General features: G+C 38.8%; 1 protein-coding gene across 1 annotated transcript in view; it reads left to right on the top strand.

The window, feature by feature from the left end:
- The window catches only part of adam12a (ADAM metallopeptidase domain 12a), a gene marked incomplete at both ends in the record, with an annotated part of 68,500 nt that overhangs the window by 20,478 nt on the left and 25,647 nt on the right, over positions 1–22,375 (top strand). Inside the window, 4 exons of the mRNA XM_079476811.1 lie at positions 1,524–1,597; positions 17,141–17,216; positions 20,585–20,661; positions 22,187–22,371. Of these exons, the coding sequence (XP_079332937.1) occupies positions 1,524–1,597; positions 17,141–17,216; positions 20,585–20,661; positions 22,187–22,371 (412 nt within the window). The remainder of the gene's footprint in view (positions 1–1,523; positions 1,598–17,140; positions 17,217–20,584; positions 20,662–22,186; positions 22,372–22,375) is intronic.

Genomic DNA, 22,375 nt, shown 5'->3' with positions numbered 1-22,375 from the left:
ATTTGATCTGTTTCGCATGAGAGTTATGATGTTATCAACCATTCAACTTGTGTCACTGAATCCTAAATGTCGAATCAGGCTCGTGCATTGTTTTCCATCATTCGCATGAACGTCCGTCCAAATTCCAGGTCAAAATAAGTAAAAATGCAATACTTTGTGTCTTTACCTTACGTGTTTAAGTGCATGATGGTTGCAGTCCCTCATTAGCATACGCGTGCAATTATGCAAAGTGCCACAGATGATTCACGATTATATTTGCTGTTTTTTTTTGTCAGCGCCCGGCGGCTTTAAATCCGTTTCCCTCTGAGCCTCTGCCGAGTAAATCTGCCGAACTTTCAGACCCACGAACCGTGAAGAGAATTAATGTCAGAGTGAATTGAAACATAAAACCTGTCCTGACAGCTACAGAGCCGCGACACAATGGGAGATTCATTTTATCACACACAAAGCCCGCTCCAAGCTAAAAATATGTTTTCCCTCGCCGTCCGTCACAGAACTCTATAGAGCGCTCGGGTCGTCTTTAACACGGCGAAGCACAGATTTCACAAATCTAACATGGGAGAGATTTAGAAAAGACTGTATCTGTAAACTTGTTCGGCAAAACATCATTTGTGTGTATGTTATGGATTCAAGCAACTGACAGGCTTCAGTTCATTTCTAGTAAACTATGCAAATTGTCAAAGCAAGCGGTCCAATGTGATATTTATAGTTTGCAGAAGAGCCACAGGTGCGTGTAATTATGTCATCAACCAATCAGCAGCCAGCTCTTCAAGTAGCAATCAACCAATTATGAAACAGTTATGGACCAGTCTCTTTAAAATCATCCCATTTTCATGAAAACAATCTGTCTTTATTAAACACAAAATGATGAGATGGTGGATGGGTAAAATAAACGGAGGAAATGAATATAAACAAGAAAAGAATTGAAGGGGAACACGTTTAATAAACCCGTGAAATCAAATCTGGAGTTCTTTGGCTTGTAGCTCATGCCTGTTTATGTCTTTTTTAGTTTGAGTTTTGTACCGTTACAAGCACAGACACAGTATTCAGACACACAGATTAAAAATGTCCTCTTTCTCTTCCAGTACCCAGAAACATTGATCAACTATGTTTGTCCTTATAATCATGTACACATTTTAATGCGATGACATGCCGTGTAGAATACGAGACGCATGGAGATGTTGGTGTTGTGCTGCACGCTGTCCGTCAGTGATAAAGAGCCGGCTGTCGAAAGATCTGCACTTTCCACGCCAAGAGTTTTCATTTCTTCATCATTCATCAACTCGCAGAAATCTGGAAACAATTTCAGCAAACATGGTCTGTGTTCGTTTCTCGTGTTTTGATATTGTCACAGTTTAGGACAAACCAGATCAGTTCTTTCATTAGATTCCAGGGTTTTCCGCCTTTTGTAATGCATAGATCATTCATCATCGGTCACGAAGCGCGTACTGTATTTGGTCTGGAATTCACCTTGCCTGACTCTCTCTCTCTCTCTCTCTCTCTCTCTCTCTCTCTGATTTTAGGGTCATCCTGGATCACTGAAGGTTCTTATTGAAGTCGATGGTGAAGATCTACTGCTGGCTTTGCAGAAGAATGAGTGAGTCCTCCATCAGTCTCTTTGTTTGTTTATGTCTAAATAAACATTGAACATCCCAAGAACCTTTCTGTTTTGCAAAAGGTTCTTTACGGTGAAAAAAGGTTCTTCAGATAATGAAAAGGTTAGAACCAGATTGGTTCTTAGTTGATCCAAAAGTGCGTCTTCTATGGCATCGCTGTGAACAACCTTTTATATGTCTTTATGTTTAAGAAGGTACATTTGAATTCTGAAAGTTTCTCATTCAAAGGAGATTTAATAATAGTTTTATGTTTTTGGTATATTTTGAAGGGAAAGTTAAACAATTGTCGTCGTGCCCACGGTCCATGTTTTGGTGACTGTTCGCAACTTTCATTAGTCATTTATAAAGTCTAGAAGGTCTTTTGAGGAAAGGTTAGCCGCTAGGTTTGATATTTTGACATTAAATCTTTTGAAAAATGCAAAATTTTGATGCAAACGGATAAATCAAGCGAAGGTGATTTTGCTCATCATCAGTCGCAGGTTATTGTGTTGCTCAGAGAACACATAAAAGAGTAATTTCATATTTCTGTCATATTTGACATCTTAGACTATCTTTCTCTGCCTTGTTCGAGTCTGTTTTCTGCTTCTAAAGGTTGCGATGACACCGTGCGACAGGTCAGCGTGGTGAGGCCGACCCGTGTCAGTATAATGAGACTGAAGTCACACAGACCCGTACTGGAGATTTTTAATGCATGTGAACGTTCAACCTGATAGAATCTCGCTGAGGGCGCCAAATCAGGGTCTAATAACTGAATCTACACAAAGGTGCGTGCGTGTGTGCTTTATTTGTTAAGCAGAATATCATTTGCTGCTCTGGAGGAGAGAGAGATGGAGACGGGTGTGATAATGAACTGAAATGAGGTTATTGCTGGAGGAACAACATATGAAAACTCACCTCTGGTTTTAATCGGGTGAAATTGATATTCACGGTGAGAATGATTGAGAACCCTTTACCGCTAACACAGAGGGGGTGTGAATATCCACGGAGGTGTTTGCTAAGCGTGGACTGACTTCACTGAAGCTGGCTGTGATTTTCCTTTTCATCCTTTCATATGTGACACGGATCTGTGCTCTCTCAGATATTGCTCTTTTATTTGTTTCTGAGAAACGAATGAGTATGTATCTTTTGGGAAACACTCACATGAATGAATAAATATACATTGTAACGATCAAGTAATCTGGATTTGTGTTGATTTGATGAGAAATGTTTGAGATCTTCCATAATATTGACTTTGATGTCAGTCTGACACATTATTGACATCTCTTCTCAAACTCTTGTCAGATTTCTGACAGTTTTTTATGAGAAATATTTGAGACGCAGATGAGACTAAAGCAATAGTTTTTCTCTCTCACACACTTAAAATGTTTATCCGCAGTGTGCGACTTTAGAATCAACATAGCGGTATCATGTGTTCCCGTAAAATAAGTGTACTTCAAATTGTATTAAGTATACTGAAATAAAGATCAAGTATGTTTTAAGTACTTTTATGTATGCACAATTTGCAGTTTAAAAATGAACTTTCAATATAATTGTGTCACAGTTGTAAACGTTGAGGACATAACTAGTTAAAAGGATCCTTGGGTATAGAGCTAAGTAGTGCTTTATAGATGAACGATGGCATTGACTTTGTAATTGTGAAATAAAAAAACTGTATTCAGAAACGTTGAAAAAATTGTTTTACTTGGAAGCCACCATTTTAATTGCATCAAAATCCGTGATGGCAAATGGTTGCAACCTAAACCTGTTCTCCTTCACAACGGCGAATCACACACGTTTTCCGTATATTACAGTAAAATATGACACGTAAAACATAAGATCATATATATAAACACACAGGGACAGTAGGTGGCGGTATGTCCTCTTGACACAAGCCTGCCTGCCTGCCATAAAAGAAGAACGCGTTCAGTATCAGTAAGCGTCTGTTCAAGGTAAGCGTGCATCAAATCATAGCTTTAAACATTTAAGACTATTTAAGACATCAGCATCCACGTTTTACATTATGAGAATATACTGATAAAAACAATAATAAGATGCTTGCGTTGGTTATTTATTCTGTATTAGAGCACACGTGATTATTAGCCCCCGCCAGCGAATGACCGAGGGAGAGAAGGCAATAACATTTGGCAAAAAATGTCCAATTCTAGATCAAATGCATTGTATAATGGCTAAAACATATATTATCCTACAGAACCTTATAGTTACTGAAGAACTGATATGTGTGTCTGTGTTTAGTTTGGCTGACTAGCGGAAAAGGATCATCGAAAAAGAACATGGCGGCCTCCTTAGGTTAAAATTAGTATTACATTTAAGTTTTTTTAAGAATTGAAAATATTTGATGTGTTTCTAACAACAAATGCTAGTAGTGTGAGGCTATTAAAACGCATTAAGCCATACATCTCTTTATACACCGGGTTCCCTTTAACAACTGGTTTTTTTTATAAATACAGTACATAAAGTATATTTCTGTACATAAAAGTAGGCTTTGTTATTTTTAGCATACTAAAATCACTGTTCTTTGTGTGTGTTTTGGTGAGCTTCCAGGTTTATAGTTACCGCTGTAGTTATGGTTTCTGATGTGAGGTGACCTTAAATTTCCATCTTTGACATCTGTTAGTTGGCGTGTCAATCAGAAACGTCACTTCAATGAAAAATGTAGTACTGTTACAGAAAGAGCTCCGGTGAAGTTTATGTGCACCAGTTGTTCAAATATCAGCAAAAACACAGAGAACCAGAAAAACAAACTTATAAAACAGAAAGCTCAGAACTCAGGTTTATGTTCTTTACCACAGTAAACCCGCCATCAGGGTCACAGAAACACACACCAGCAGACAGACAGATGTGTTTGTGTTTCTTGCTCTATAACTGGGTATGAAATTAATCTTTTATTGAGATAGATTATTACATTTAAATAGAAGTATTACTTCTGTACAGTATTACAGAAAGGCTCAGAATGAATCAGATCTCAACCTTCAGCTCATCACGATCAAAACATCAATTCAATTTATTCTTCTGCAGCTTATTTAAACTTTTGTTTTAAGTTGTACAAATTCGTTTCAAATGTTATCTCTGTGAATAACTTGGGTTTTGTTTCCTCTCCAAAGAAAATGATATGCGATCATTCAAGCGTTTGTAGGTTGAGATTATTAAAATGTGCGTATCTCAGCTCATTTGGATAAAGTCTAATCTTCAAGGGAATAGTTAAAAGAAAGTCCGGCAAAAAATCCCTCGAAACGTCTGCTTTCACGTAAAAGTAACTTCATTAATCAACTGTTATGAGGATCAGTAAATAATGACAGAAGTTTTATTTTTGCAGAATAAAAGCCTGCGATGCTCAGACTGAAAAAGAGTGGAAGGGAGGAAATGAATGTCTATTGTTACCATGGCGATGTGTGTCAGAGAGAAAGATGGATAGGTAGAGAACCTCTGCATCTCATGAACGGAGAGATGTTGTTATCAAACACACGGTCAGTGTAGACACGATACCAAAAGCCCCGCAGCGTCTTCTCACGCGATCATGAGCAGAGAGAGAGAGAGAGAATCTATAGCTGAAGTGGATGAAAATTGACTGTTGGAGACCTCAGAGAAGATAAGATTGTGTTGTCCTGGACACGTAAATGTAACTTTATCATATCGATTACACAAACATCCCCATGACACACTTGTGCAAGATATTGCTTTTCTTTATTTTTACATGTTTATTTTTACACAATGGTGTGGTTCTGATTCAGGACATCAAGTAAACAACAAAACATTACCAAACATAGTTTGATGTCATAGTAAACAAATACAACTTTAGTTTTCCACCATAACTTTGCACAGTTTTCTGACAGATGCATTGTTTCAATAGCATGTGTTTTTCCCTCGCTGTACACGACCCTGTCATAAGAGCTGTGACTAATTTATTGAAAAAAACCCAGAAAGCCGTCCATAACATGACATCATTACAGAGAAAGCAATTTGATTATAGTTACGTGAACTTTGTAGCCCAGCACTGCCTTATGAGAGATGCGATTCATAACACCAGAGGCTCATTACAGGAAACAAAAAAAGCCTTTTTCACAGGGATTTATGTGCTTTAGAATCACCTCATCCACATCTCCAATTATCTCCTGGCTTAGAGGCATCATTAAAGGAACATGTTTGCTCCTTGACATTCTTAATTCATTGAAAACCCAGAAACGCCCAGAAAGAATTGAATAAACCTGCAGGAGGCAGATGAAGAAGATGTGTTCTGTTACAGACTTAGTGGATTCTCTCTCTCTCTCTCTCTCTCTCTCTCTCTGCGCACACATTTTTATGCAAATGTCAGGATTTTCACAAAATAAGTTAGCATGAATATGTCCGCACCCTTGACTCTCTTAAAGGATGCAATAGTTTCATACACGTCACATTATCCCCCTGCTTCTGTGTTCAGCTTGTAAGGTCAGTTATGTGAAGCTCTTTTCCAGATGATGCTCTAGGTCTCTATGGACCGGCTGTTATGATCATCTGTCTGTCTGTGGAACACAAAAGGTTGTCGAAAGTTCTGCCTCTTTTATCCAAAGAATGCCAAGTTGGGCTTTTCCAAAAGGTATCGTAAAAACTATTTATTATTTTTATTTTCCCAGTAACAAATTTGTTTATCCGGCTAAAAACATGTTATGGTTGTACATTGAAGAATACATAAGGTCGACTGGGACCATTAGGCCAGTAACTGACATCCACCCATATCACCCTAGCAACCATCCAAAGCTCCTAAGCAACTTTCCAGAACCCCTTAGTGACCACCCTGAACAACTTAGCAACCACTCATAATATTAAATCTGGGGCGTTGCTAATGTGTTATGTTCTTAGCAACCACCCAGAACACATTGGCAACGCCCCAAATCATTCTAGCGACTATTCATAACACCTTAGCAACACCCCAGAACTATTAATAGCAACCACCCATAACACCTTAGCAACTCCCCAGATCACTTTAGCAACCATTCATAAAATCCCCTTAGTGTCCATCCATAACACCTAAGCATCCACTGAGAACAACTTAAAAACCACTCAGGACTTCTTAAAAGTCTTCCAGATCGCCTTAGCAACCATTTTTAGCATCACAGCAGTGAGCGCAACTCGCACTCACCTTTTTCCCCCAAAAATGTTCTCTTTCCTCTTAAAATTTGACTTTTTCAGGAACTTTGATGTATTATTTTTAAGATCATGGTGTGTGTGCATGCATGTGTGTGTTCAGGCGTGCGTGTGTATATTTTAAGATCCAATTTGTGTTTTATTTAGTTCTAAATGTTCAGCCAGTTAGAGTTATAGATGTGCAGAGCTGTTCTTTTGATATCAGATTTAGTTTTAGAAGCACTGCATTACAGAAAGAGAATGGTATTCCAGCATTACTCACGTCAGTTGGCTCTTATACCACTTTTATTACATCTGTCCATATTTTTCTCTTTTCTCTGTAGTGATGTCATGTTCTGAGTTCTTTAACCTTATATGGTGGACGTGTGAATTTGTTTGATTGAATTGGAGCGCTTCACATTGTTCTGTATCATAACTCAACAGGGTATGAGGCTATCGGTAGCTTTGTTCCAAAACGTCAGATCATGTGACCTCTAAATCATGAAATAAACGTACAGAAGGTTTGCATTGATGAAACTACGTATTCCTCTCTGCAGTAAGAACATATCAAGTGTGTTGTTTATTTTTTCGTCGCTTGCTTTACATCCAGTCCTCACATTCACGCACAGCTTGACTCCAGACCGAGCATCCTGTCGTCTGCTGCCCTTTGACCCCACGCGCGCCCATCCATGCGCTCCGACAGCCTCTGCTGAAGAACCTTTTTGAGAAGACGCTCTGTTAGCGCCGGCCGGATGCTGGTAAAAAGAAAAGAAAAACTCTGACATCCGCATCAGTTATCCGCAAGTCATTTCTCCAAACAGCTGAGTTAAATCATTCTTGCACAGAGTTCTCATTTCAGGGGGTTTGGTGAAGACGTTCAGTCTCTTGATTCTAGTTCGGTTCCTGAGTTTTTATTGGATTTGAAGTATTAGAAATAATCATCAAGGAAATGTGTTGTAAGGAGTTTCTGTTTTATTTTAAGCGATATTCAACGTCTTGTTTGGCATGGCTGTTTAATAGATATTCCCATGCATGTATTAAAAGTAAGTCGGCTCTGAAATGCAGTATTGTACCCAGCCGTGGTTCTCTTCCACTCGCAGGGTTTAAAGCAGAAGAGAGCAAGAGACTCGTGGGAGCTGTTAGACTGTCGCTCATGCAGAAAGCAGATGTTTTACTCTAATCACCAGTGGTCACAGTCAAGAGCATGAGTCTGAGTGTGTGAAAGATCCCTACAGAGACGCCTTTGAATGTGACGATGAAAGCCCGGCGTTCTGAGACAGAAGGGCAGTGGAGGAGGAGGAGATTGAGCTCCAAAGGACAGAGAGTGTTCGTGTGTGTGAGAGATTCTCGATGCGAGAGAAAAAGAAATACTCAATAAACAAAAGCCCTGCATGTAGGGGACACGTGGAGAGAATCTACGTTCTGTTGGTGTATTAACAGACTTAATGGCGATCATTTGAGATAGTCAACAAGAAGAGAAGTTAGAGAAAGGAGATGTTGGTTTGTTTGTGGAGGCATGGATGAAGTCATTGGGTGATAAATGTACTACTGATCAAAAGTTAAGGATTACTAATTATATATATTTTTCCACATTTTATTGTGGGAATTATGCAACCAGACCTCACAGGAATTCATGACGATTTCACTAGGTGGCTAGAATTAGTACGTTGTGAATCGTACAAAACATGCCTCGCCCCTAAACCTTACGTAACTTGCACAAAAGCAGATTGTAGTAAAATATACGAATGAGATCTTAAGAATTAGCCAAAATTAGCCACATCATGAAATAGTTAGCTTTCACGGTAAGATTGTGCTGAATTATGTTGCGACAAAGCATCCAAAATACATAAACTCCATCAAAAATTGTTAACCTTTGACTTTAATCGTACACTTTATCATTCAGCTTTCTGAAGCTTTTAAACACTATAGGTGCGAGCCCAAATTGCGCACTTATGCACTTTTCTACGCCAATTTGTAGTATAAATAGCGTGAGTACTTTAAGTACCCGTATGATGCACTTTTTCAACCGAAAATATGAAGTGTTGAACGTGGATAACGAGCAAAACACTCCTGCAGAGTGACAACGGTTCAATCTGATGATGACTAAAGTAATGCTGGGCAAACACATGAAAGCAACATTAATTGTACAATGTACAAGTCATGCATTTGAGTTTGTAGCTCAGTGGTTAGATCACGGTGCTAGCAACGGCAAGCTCATAGGTCCGACCCCAGGGATGGCAAGGGTGATTTCACAGCGTTTTGTAACTATTTTACTATGTGGCTAATTCGTACGAATTTGTACATTGTGAATCATATAAAAACGTGTGTTTACTTGGAAAAAAAGCAATACTGAAGCCCCACCCCTAACACTAACTCTGACATCACTGGATCCAATCCAAACATCTAATCGTTTGTACGATACACAATCTCTCGGCAAAACCAAACTATCGTACTCATAAACAAATGTACAGTATAATGCAATTTATGTCGCTTTGTATAAAAGCGTCTGCCAAATGCCTAAATGTATGTAAAAATTTAGTTTTCTCATGAAAGAAAGAAATATGTCGGACATGATTATATTTTTGATTTCGAACATTTAAACTTACGCCTTCAGATTCATTAAACTTTTAAGATCACGAGAAACATTTTTGTCAAGTGATCCTAAACTTCAGTGCACGTAATATTTTTTGTTTGATCGTCAACTTGTTTTGTTCTGATTTTGAAAGACGAATGAGACGTGCTGCACGCTAGATCTGTGTTATTTCGTGAGCGCCGTGATTTCGTAAATGACAACATTGAAGCAACAAAAGAGAAAAGCATCAGTCAAACGTAACAATAAAATATAAAACATTTATTTGTGTGGATGCTGTTGTCTTATGAAGCAGCAGAACAATAAAGATGTCTGGTTTAAGGCAGTTAAGATTAGATGTCTGGTTTAGTTTCAGTGAAGAGTTCTCATGAATATAGAACACCAACGTTCTTCTCATCCACACATTTGCATTCATAAAGACAAATTGGTCATTTGAAATACACAGACACAAACTCCAGCGTTTGCTTTGTTCAACAATGTTTTCTTCATTTGGTGAACTCTGTTTTTCCATCTGAAACGGTGTATGGTCTAGACGGTGATGTGCCAACTGAAAACAAATCAAAAGAGGCGTGTCTTAGAGCTAAAGACGCGTTCCGTCTGATCAGGACCGTAAACTTTCCCAGATTTGATTTTCAGGCTTTTATGATGCTGAGAAATTGAATATGTTGCATCATCAGTGACGAAGATCCAAAAACATCATCTTTGAACTTTCATCTATCTTAACAGAACAGTTCGCCCAAAATGTAATAGCGCAGACAATTCAATTGTTTTCTGGGACTGGTTTGAACAGTATTTGTGTGCGAATTTTCACTCTGGGAGTTTGGGCTGTTTCTTTAAGAAACTCTTTACTCTAGATTGTGAAACACCATCCCAGTGTTTCTGTTTCATGGGCGATTTAAAAGGATTTTTGATTTAATTCAGCATTTATTAGGCACAAGATGATCAGTTTAGCCAGCACTGGTTTGTGGAGTTATATGATGTTCATATGAATCAGTATATCAATTGTATTCCCAGATGGTTGTGTCTGGCTTGTAGAACTGGATGATTTTAATCCGTCATTTTTCTACTGCTTTTAGCACATGTGGGACCATTTGAAGGAACAGTCGGACATCCAAACATGTTTGATAAACAGGGGACAGGATGAAAAAGCACAACGAGGTCCAAAGGAGATTAGCAGGCCCCATCGATCCAAAATCCAGGCCGATGAATGCGGGTCCAGAAACCGGGGTGGTGGGATGGGGTTCTGATCTCTGTTTGACATGCATGTCAATCGGTTCCTTTGGCTATGACTCTTAAAGTAACACACATTTTAAATTCAGTTTGGGGTTTTTCTTTTTATTTCTCAATGTATCTTAACCGGCTTAAATTAGCAAAGCTATCACAAAGACCAAAGCGTTCATGTAAGCTTTCCGCTTACAGTATTTTTGTTTGACGAAATGGAGAAAAGTCCCAAACGCTGCTCATAAATAGGCCTCGGTTTCGTGGTTTGATTGTGATTCCATATGATATTGTTTATTGCTGAGGTTTCAGATGAGTAAATCCGCTGTAAAACGAGCGATAAGTGTAAACATGTGTGGGATCAGATCCAACAGCTGTCCTGCTACAACAAATTCATCTGCTTATTATCTGAACACATTTGCATGAGATTTTAATTTGTTAGGTTTGATTTTCACGTCACGTTAGTGAAAGTGAGAGCTGACCTCATGAGACAGGCGACGAGTGTTTGTTAGATATGAAAGACCATGACCTCACAATAACCTTTCAGATTATGATCCGATTCTGATCGGAATGAAATTCTTGCTTCATTGGTTTTTGAGAGGGTGTGGATGAAAGCGTGATGTTATCACCGATGAAAAGATACACCCAGAACTGTTGTGTGCTTGATGTCAGAAGTGTGGCCAGACTTGCCCTAAGGTTCAGAAAAACAAGATGAAGTGGACTTACAGTTCTTTTATTTGATAAAAGGTTATTGCTCAGAGGTTCTCAGTTCTGTTTCATTTAAGTATTAACTTGATATGTTTAGTTTTAAATTGCATAGGAGGTATAAAACCGAATCAAATGAATTGATAATTGTTGAAACATTAAGAGTAGCAATGAATGTAGATCGTAGAGGTCAAATAATATGAATTTGAGTCAATTTGATGAGAAATGTTTGAGTTCATATTGAGATGTTCAATAGTATTGACTTTACAAATCTTAGCTCAGTATGACACATTGTTGACATCTCTTCTGACATCTCTTCTGACTCTTTTTGTCAGGAGAAATATCCGAGACTCAAATGAGAAACATTCCCATGGCCATGTGTTCTCCATTTAATCTCATTGAGAAACAATCGAGCTATTAAAGAGACCTCAAGACGTGACGTATCTCAAAACTTGAATCCAGACATCACAGTTGACCCGAGCGGAGGTCGCGATGATCTACACAAACGCACATTATTAGCATTGATAATGTGCACAGATGATTTTATTTATACTGGAAGGTTCAGGTCAGATCAGTGTGCAGTTACAGTATATCTTTCAATATGTTCAGTATGATCTCATTTCCCGATGTGCGAAGGATCAGTATTTTTTTATCTTTACCGTCAGTTGGGAGTAACCTAGTTTTCTTTATCTGCATGAGGACAACGCGTGTCTCCTCACAAGTCAGAAACCACAGAAGACATGAAGCGTTTGATTGTTCTCGTGTGGCACTTGGAAAGTATTCTTGTGAAGAAGTCCTGCAAACACTGTTAGAAACAAACATCATCCGTGATTCAGTTCAGGGATTTAACTTTCTCTCTCATTAGCTGAAGCTTTAAAACTGGCAACCGTCTGTGTTTTGCCATGAGATGTCATTACATCAGTTCAAGAGTATCTGCAAGTATTGTGTTTCAATACTTCAGTTCCTTCATCACACCAGTGTTCCAGAAATGAGATCCTAGCTTTGAAACTGCTCACTGAGGCCATTTCATGGTCCTAAACCCATTGTTAAACTCTGGGTGGGTTCAGGACTCGAGGGTCTGGCTATTTCACATTTTCTCTATTGTGTTCTGTGAGAGCGATATTAAACCACGAACATGATAGATTTAGCATGAAATGTCTTGGGTTTTTAAATGGTAGATGTCCTGCGTGGTATGTTTTATGTCTCGTAACACACATGGACTCAACATGGCATTACATGATCTCAAGGGATTTGTCTTTGTTAAGTTGAAGTCATTGTTTCAACTACCATAGGATTTTATACACATTCTGAAGAAATGATGAGGGATGATGTCGTCAGAATGCAATTAAGGTGGTTGCCAGGGCATTGCAATGTGGTTGCTAGGATGTTTTAGGTGGTTGCTGGGGTTTAAGGTCTGTGAAATGAGCTACTTTGTAATGCACTTTTGGGATGTTCGGGCAGGTTTCCAGGGAACTTTTTATATCTGTATTTAAAACTGAGTTGTTTTTGCATTTTATTTTTGTATTTTAGTATTTAGTATTATAAAATTTGTTGTATTTAGCTATTAAATTGAAGGCAGATGCCAGTTACTCAAGGTAAGCCTTCACCCAAATCTATGATATTCTGCTTTATAGATATTGCTCAGTTTCCTCCATCAGAGCAAATTAAAAGCTACAATCTGTCGTGTACTTTTTGTCTCTCTATCATCACATTGAAATTCTTACTAAGCATTTGTGCGTGGTTTCCTAGAACAAATAAATAAAAGTCTTAAATGTTACTTGGGATAAGAAAGTGACTTAAGATATTTAATCATGTTTCATCTTCGTTTGAAAAGTAAAATCGCAGTTTACTTTATATCTTAACGTGGGTTGTAGTCAAACTATTGCACACATTTCACACAAAGTCACACCTGACAGCTCAAATTATAAATCATTATTATGACAGTTCTGTAGTGAATCGTGGTTAAATAAGGATACATATTTTTAATAATGTTTTGTTATACATGCTCAACCATGTCTTTTAAACCAAAATAAATTACTTTCAGGAACTTTTCATTTCACGTTTTCATCCAAATGATTTAAATGATGATAGATAGCACACCTCTGCTCAATAAAGACCATCTCATTATCTGTGAATCACGGTAAATTAATGTCTGGATTACTAATCAATCTTTTAATTACCATCTAATAAGCTTCCCCAAGAAACATGAGAAGCCGAGCTTCATCTTTGCTGAGACGGATGTGAGTTTGCTCCAGCTGAATCTGAGGCTACGTTACCGAGATGTAAAACGGAAACGTTTTTCCTTTGTGTTTTCGAAAATTTCAGGTACACGTGACAGCGTTATCAAAACGCTCTGCATTTACACGGATCAAGGAAAACCGACAAAAACGTTGTCCTATGCACATCAGGCCAGTGGATGGGGGTGTTTTGTGTAAAGAAACAGGACGTGCCTTGGCACATACACATGCACAGTTATAAGCCAAATAAGTGATTTTTAATACTGTTGGTGGACGTATATGTGTGTTTAAAGTCTGGCGACTGTTAATTGCTGGGGTAATGTTAATACATAGTCGAGCAGCGAGAGCTCACATATGGGAAGCCACCATATTGTTTTGGCTAAAATCGCGCAACTTCATCATGACGTCATCGTTTTCAGAAATTTCCATCTTGCAGTTTCCATGTAAACGAAAACGCCGGCGTTTTCAAAAAGTTTCACTTTGAGACCCGTTTTCAAAAGTTTGCGTTTTCTGTACCCTAAAACGCAGTTTCCATGTAAACGGACAGCCAGAACACGTACATATTTTTGCGTTTTCAGTTGAAAACGGTCTCTTGTAAATGGCCTCTTAGTTTAGTTGATCTCAGTTTCTCTTCTCTCTCTCTCTCCTATCTCTAACCTCAGTGCTTGAATTATAAAAGCAGGTTCGTTGTGCCGTGTGTTTGGTCTTCATTAAAATCTGGCAGCGAGTTTCAGCGTTCGGCTCTGACACACTTGGTACGAGTACAGAAAGCGTGTTTTGCTCTGTTCCCTGCAGTTTTTCTCTCCGGCTTCCTATCTGGTGAGAACACAAAGCATTAAGTGACCGTGGGAAACGGCGGTGCCATGCTGGGGTCTTTTCCTCCAGCGACACATGATTCGATTAGCTTTTCTTTTGCGTTTTGCTGGTTCTGCCACGGCATGAAAGGCAGAATTACTCCTTCACTTCTATCGCCATCTCACAAAGAATTGCTAATCTCTCGCTCTGTTTGCTCTCTACTGTTGTGAATAATTGGAAAATAAATTAGAGAACAGTCACACCAGCGTCGTGGAGGCGGTGTTTTTGTTTGGTGGTTGTTTTTAAGTGTTAAATGAGGTTTTATTGGTGTTGTGGAAGCAGGGTTTCTCACGGATGTGCTTATGATGATATATACAGTAAAGATCTTGTGAACAGTTGAGATGAATCTCTTAGCTGATGTAGTAAAGAAGTGGTTAAATGATTCCTTTACCCAAAACCAGAAATTCTGTTGTCATGGTTTTCCAAACCAACGACTGTCTTTCTGAAAAGGAACATTGAAAACTGAATAAAGAACGTTCACTCTGCTTTTTACTGAAGTATGACATTCATCATGTCAAGATTCAAGACATTTCACCTTTATATGAATATGTAAGTGTGTGTAACAAGGTTCAATAAAAGGGAAGGAAGGAGACGGGAACCGGCGAACATAAAATCACTTTTAATTAATAAAATCAAACGTAAATAAACACACACAAACCACAACATAAAATCCAGGCTTGGTCCTCTCCCAATGACGGTCCGGTCGCTTATGCTCCCAATCTCCCCGCCTACCTCACTTTAGTGTGCATGGGATTCGTGGCATGACGGCTCAAGTGATTGTGGGATGTTGTTATGCGTAGACGCTCGGTCTGATGAATGAAGATGTTCATGAATTGCTCTCTTCAGGTATCGCAGGCCTCTTTTATTGTGCTTGTTTATTTTGCGTCACAGTTTTGTAAGTCTTGAACAGTGTTAGTCCGGACCTTTTAAACATCCGTCCATTAAAATAAAAGTAATTTCCCAAAACATTCTGCTTCTACAGTCCATTATCAGTGTAGGCTTTTAACAATTAATGATATTTTCTATTCTTTAGTGACGTGCTAGAGAGGCCTGCATATTTCTTTTTATAGACTAAAAGCTTTTTTAAATCTAAAGTGTTTGTTCATATATTCTTGGAAACCTTGCTGTTTCATAAGAAATGTACCTCTGGGTTTTCATTGATTCTCTGTTGTTCTCGGCACGCCGAGTCTTCTCTCCACAGCGAGTCTACTCCACTTATCTCATTTATTTGACAGAGAGTACAGGTTTAACAGATCATCACGTCTCAAACACAATCTTTTCTCTCGGAAACATCTGTTAAAACCTCTCTCAGAGTTTAGTTTACTTCAGTTTATATGCGATTTCTCTTCAATGAAAATCAAAGACATTTTATACCCTTTCAGAAACAAGCATACTTCACATTTATTTTCTTAATTATACTTACAGTAAGTGAAGTTCAACTATATTGAAAGTGTACTTTGTTACATGCTTATCGGTGTACGAGTAGTATACTTTTAAGTGTACTATTTCAATACTACTTGTGACCAAATGAGCTCACCTGAAAGTACACTATTAAGCATTCGTGAAGTGTAACAGTTAACTAGATTTATCATTTGTAATGCAACAGGTGTACTGATAGTTTACTAGTTAGTTGCGGCACATTTTTTAGTTTAAAGAATTGTACACTAAAGGCCCGGGTATAGTTGACTTTCCGCGTCCGTGTCCTTCTTGCGCACAAACGCTTCCACACAGCATCCTACGCTTTCTTATTACCGACTAAGAGCGGACGTCTGAGTTCAAAACATGCAAAATACAAATGAATACGTGTGCTCGACCAGACTGTATATGGAGAAGGATATGCATCTTTACTGTTATGGGTTTCAGCGTGTTGGGTTTGTACCATTCTTCTTCGACAACGGCACACTGCACTCGTTCTGTGTGTATAGACCCCTAGTGGACTAGGGCACTTTTTAGCGAATGCGCTGTTGTACACGGCACGTCCGGGACGGGTTGTGCGATCGACAGCGGACCCTTCTGATGACGAAAATTGCTAGTTTGGTAGTTTCTATACTGTGTGAATATACAAACTTTTATGTCAAGTTGTTCATTTTAAAGAGGCTATTTTTTTGAGAAGTACAAAAAAAAGTAATGAAAGTATGCTTTCTTATGTTAAGCTCTTAAGTAGAGCAGACTTAAACAACGGTGGGTTTTTTTTGCCTAAGAACATCTGTCATCCAGGATAAACGCCTTTAAAGCCTCTTGTACCTTATTGCTTTGTTTATGTATTATTTATTTATTTACTGTTTCAGTTTTCTTCACAAATAGATGCCCGCAATGAGGTTCTTTTTCAATAAGAATCGTGGCATTTCTCAGTAAGGAAGAGCTTCCATGTGCTCCAGACTCTATGTCGACGGTCAGATGTCTGGTTTATGTTGGAGGCGTCCCGTGAGGTTTTCGGAGCGAGTGATTTTCTTTGATCATCTCCATGAGTTTGTCACTTTCTCTGACTGACAGTTTTCGGTTAGAAAATGGAAGATGAAGAGCAGATGCTGTAATTATTCTCCGGGCCTGATGACAACAGTATCTGAGCAAAGAGAGAGGAAGATCCTTTCGCACTCGTCACAGCGGGCTCACATGTTTTTATGGCCCGTCAAGACTTTGGATCTTAGGTTAAATATGTCTTTGTCAAAATGAGCAACCTGCGACACAAGACATACGGATGCTGAGTAATGCATTCAAAACAGAGTGTTCAATGAAAATATATTTCATTTCTGTGAATCGATTGACTGGTGGCGTCATGTTTGATATGTTTTGATGTCAGATTATGTGTGTTTGTGTTGCAGAGGTCTGTTTGCTAGTCACTACACAGAAACACACTACCTGGAGGACGGACGTGTCACCACCTCACCAAATGTCACGGTAAGATCACAAACAACCATCATTTACGTCCAACGGATCATGTGCTATACAGAAAACCTGTCAAAGGTTTTATTTCGGTGTATGTGTCGTACTAAAATCACGAGATCCCCTCTAGATGTACAACAGACTCCAAACCTTAGAAAAACTAAGTGATTTATCTGCATGTGTGTGTGTTAAACACATGTCTAGGATCAGTCTGAAAGGGTACGTGTCTTGTTGAGTGTTCTGAGGTCTCAGATCAGTTTATCAGGTCCAAACTCAGCACAGCGTTCTCTCGTGAACTCCTTCAGGTCGGGCGTTTGGCTGCTTTTACGTGACCTGGAACTCTTGCTTCTCATAAAAAACAAAACAGGGACGCATTGCCTCACAGTGTTGTGAGAATCTGCAAAATAAGCAGAAAAAGTCAGAAGGGTTTATCAAATCTCACTCTCTTGTGTTGTGAAACACCAAATCTACCCATGCCGGAGCATACAGGGAGTATTGCATTACTTTTCTCTCTTTTTTAAGAAATAACAGATTGAGTTTAGATAAAGACAGAAGTTTGTCTGTCTTTCACTATATTTTATAAAGTAAAATCTGTTTTCTTTTCACGAAGTGCTCAGAAGTTTGCTCTTACATGCCTTAAGGAAAAATACATTTGTGACTTCATGACCTTTGATCTAGTGTTGTGTTTTTATGCTGCCTACATTGTCGGCTCACTTGTTTTTTTTAAGGTTTGAGTCTGTTATACTTCTACAGGATTTCACCTACACAACCGGTCAAATGCATTCATATTTTGCATGAAATAAAGCAAAGGGAACTACTGTACGTGAATTGTTGTAACCAAACAAAATAATCAAATGAATTACAATTTGTTGTATTTTTTCATGTTGGGTTTTCTCCTTTTGACTAGAATTTGCAGAAATGTGTTTTTGTCATTTTATCAAGCAGCTTCTTGAGGTCTCGGATGCTTTTTCTCATCTATTCTGTGCTCTTACTGGCTGCTCTTTCTTCATTATTCAGTAAAAGTCATACATTTCAAAAATTTTGTAGATTCAATAAAATGGAAGTTTTGTCATGAAAAAAACATGTTTGTTTGCAGAAGTATTATTATTATTTGAGATACAATATCTCTTCCATCAGAGTCCTGGTCAAGAAACGCAGCAAAAACAAGAAACAAAATAAATGGGGATCAACTGTTAAAACGCGTAAACTTTTCCATAAAAAACTGATTTTAAAATGTTTTAAAGTAGGCAAGAGATAGTATAGATTCAATATGAAATTAGTTTATCTGCCAAACTATCTTCAGACATGTAAACATACGCTTTCAGATCAAATGTTTTTTTAAATAACGTGTCTAAAAACCTTTGACCGATAGTGAACATATTCAATATAAGCTGAGGATAAGCAGCATAACCAACATCTGAGAGATCAGGATGATTTTCAGAACTCTTTTTGACACAAATTCAACCAAGAATGGCTTTTATATATTATATTAATAATAATAATTCATTAGATTTATATAGATTGATTTGACGTGAACACTATAGACAATCATGAGATCTCTTCTGAATCTCTAATGAAGACAATGCATGTATTTCATCGTTTTAAAGAAGAAATATACACAAGGCTTTACAGGTGAGGTCTGCGGTATCTAGAAACATCCCTTAACATCATGTTCTCACACATTTTTCTACTGAAACTGGTACAGTAGAATCTCTGTAGTTTGACAGATTTCATCCGTCAGAGGATACGTACCGTCTTACTCTAATGCATCGATTTAACAGTCCTGATTGAATTGATTTATTTGACGTGTCCAACAGAACCGTGTGTGTTTTTCCCACTAATAGAAAGCAGAATGTTCTGATGGAATCCAGGACTGCTGAGATGAACACAGCTTTTCATCTGAATGCATTCACTCACTGTGTGTGTGTGTTCTGTTCCAGTTAGGGTTTGTGAGTGTGTGTGTGTGTTCTGTTCCAGTTGGTGTTTGTGAGTGTGTGTGTGTGTGTGTGTGTTCTGTTCCAGTTGGTGTTTGTGAGTGTGTGTGTGTGTGTTCTGTTCCAGTTGGGGTTTGTGAGTGTGTGTGTGTGTTCTGTTCCAGTTGGTGTTTGTGAGTGTGTGTGTGTGTGTGTGTGTGTGTTCTGTTCCAGTTGGGGTTTGTGAGTGTGTGTGTGTGTGTGTGTGCTGTTCCAGTTGGTGTTTGTGAGTGTGTGTGTGTGTGTGTGTTCTGTTCCAGTTGGGGTTTGTGAGTGTGTGTGTGTGTTCTGTTCCAGTTGGGGTTTGTGAGTGTGTGTGTGTGTGTGTGTTCTGTTCCAGTTGGGGTTTGTGAGTGTGTGTGTGTGTGTGTTCTGTTCCAGTTGGGGTTTGTGAGTGTGTGTGTGTGTGTGTGTTCTGTTCCAGTTGGGGTTTGTGAGTGTGTGTGTGTGTGTGTTCTGTTCCAGTTGGGGTGTGTGTGTGTGTGTGTGTGTGTGTGTGTGTGTGTGTGTGTGTGTGTGTGTGTCTGAGTGTGTCTGAGTGTGTCTGAGTGTGTCTGAGTGTGTCTGAGTGTGTATGTGTGTATGTGTTCTGTTCCAGTTGGGGAGTGTGTGTGTGTGTGTGTGTGTGTTCTGTTCCAGTTGGGGTTTGTGAGTGTGTGTGTGTGTGTGTGTGTGTGTGTGTGTTCTGTTCCAGTTGGGAGGTGTGTGTGTGTGTGTGTGTGTGTGTGTGTCCGAGTGTGTCTGAGTGTGTATGTGTTCTGTTCCAGTTGGGGAGTGTGTGTGTGTGTGTGTTTTCTCTTCCAGTTGGGGTTTGTGAATGTGTGTGTTCTGTCTGTCTGTCTGTGTGTTTTGTTGGTGTGTTTTTGGTCTGTCAGACCTCCTCTGCCTAAGTCTGTTTTATAGTCGTGTGTGTTATGCGTCCAGTGTATCATAATTTTATCCTGAAGCAGAACTCCTCAGAGGACCGTTTGGACTCGTGCGGGCCGGTCGGACTCGGCCCAACACTGTTATGAGCTGGACTTAAATATCAAATACATCATGATGATTAAGAATGACTTTAAACATCCAGGTCATTAAACAGAGAGTTCTCCAGATCTCTGCGGCTGCATGAAGATGTACAATGATGGTGTTAAGAAACGCCCATCAGATGTAAAATGAATGTAGATTTGTTTTTATATAAGAATCTAGATTTTAGTAAATTTGATGAGAAATGTCTTGCGTATAGAGAAATGAGTGCGTATAGAGATCTTCAATAATATTGACAAATCTGAACTCAGTGTGACACTTTGTTGAAATCTCTCATGAAACCTCGAAGGACAGAGACATTTCTGACTCTTTTTCTCATGAGAAAATAACAAGCCCCGACCTGATATTTATGTAAACGGCATGTTCTTGTGCTCTGTGTTTTAGACTCACTGCTACTATCATGGTGAAGTCGAGGGACATCCGGGGTCAGACATCAGCCTCAGCACCTGTTCTGGACTGAGGTGAGCTTACACCCGTCTCAATACGAGAGGTTTCTTGTACATTAACCTCACCGCACTTCTTTCCGCCTCTTTGAGTTACACATGACCGGACCTCAGTTGAGGTCATTTCAATTACATTGTGTGAAGTTCTGGAGTCTCAGGAGACCTCCCGCTATGCCTGAAGAGATTCTCCAGCTTAATGTTTGCATTCATTAAACCAAAGAGGACATTCGCTGTACTTTCAGAAGTAAAAACTGTGCAGGGAGTCATTCTGTTAGGAAAGTGATTCTCTTGTAATAGTTTCTGTCAGAACATCACCGTGATAATTTTATAATAAATGATCAGATGGCACATGAGATGCTTAAAGTGGATTTTTACACTTCGATCTAGGAAAGACGAGAACGGCACGGATGTGTGGGATTTACAACACCGAACGGCATCAGATATGCCTCGATCTCCCTAAAGTCACACCACTTACCGTTTATTTCTTTATATCAGTTTTTATTTCTGCTATCACATCAACCTGTCTCTCTGGCTGGCACACAGATCTCCCCTGACAAAAAAGCAACCAACGTCACTTGGCCAAAGCAAATATACGCAGGTCTTTCTGGCAGTGTTTGAGTGAGCGGGGCTTCCATGGGATCTCCAACCATGTCGTTTTCAAACTTCTGGAAAAGCCCGAAGTGTTGGCCGTTTCGAGAAGAATGTCACTTAAATCGAACGTAAAAGTTTGAGAGGTTCGCAGAGGCGGATCCAAGTACCACAAAGCAGTAATATTAGATCTGTGGAGATTTGTTTAGCCAAAATGTCCTGGAAGTCCGACACTTTCTGTTGACCGGCGGAGGCTTGGATGTGTTGAGCAAAGACGCTTTCCAAAACGTCACGATGTCTGATTTTGTGGGAAAATGAGAAGGCGCTTCCTCTCATGCGAGTGTGTCGTTCTGTTCTCCCTTCTGATCCGTCTGCAGTTCAACATCATCATAAATTATTAATTTCCACGGCTGAGAAACAGGGTCATAGTGCATTAAGTACAAATACAAATTTATGAATTCTTAGTTTGTATGCAAATTAATTCTAATAAAATTTTAAATGAATGAAGATATTGAGCTCTCAGAAACATTGTTTGTTAAAATCAGACCTTCATAAGCTGGATTCACACTCGGAATTAAAGCATTTTTGTATAAAGTTGTTTCTTTTAAGATTATTGTTTCCTACGTTATGTTTTTATTTTTTAATATCGACATTTATTATTTATGGAAAGTAATAATTGTAATTAGACACAAATTAGATAGTGGTGTATATATAATGTAAATATATGTATATTTATATCCACTATACATTTTTCTGCATATATAATTAGATCTTAAAGATGTTTGTTCAACATTTCCACACTTTATTTGCGCTTATAATTATCAGCCATACTGCCCATGAGACAGTACACCGATGTGCATTTCTTTGTGTTCATCTGAAATGTTTTTAATGAGTCTGTCACCTTAAATACTGTCTGTTTTAAGACACGTCTTTGAACTTGTATTTGTATCTACAGGGGACTGATTTCACTTGAAGATAAAGTTTACGTACTGGAGCCACTGCCGGATGGGAACAGCATCACACATCGTATTTATAGAGGAGGACACTTTAATCTCCAGCAGGGGACGTGCGGACACGGTCACAACATTTCACACCACACAGAGTTCTTCAACACTACAAGAATTGACTTCAATTCTCACAGCAG

The sequence above is a fragment of the Barbatula barbatula genome (assembly GCF_947034865.1).
Source record: "Barbatula barbatula genome assembly, chromosome: 16".
NCBI classification, from domain to species: domain Eukaryota; kingdom Metazoa; phylum Chordata; class Actinopteri; order Cypriniformes; family Nemacheilidae; genus Barbatula; species Barbatula barbatula.
This window is presented reverse-complemented; position numbering and strand designations above follow the sequence as displayed.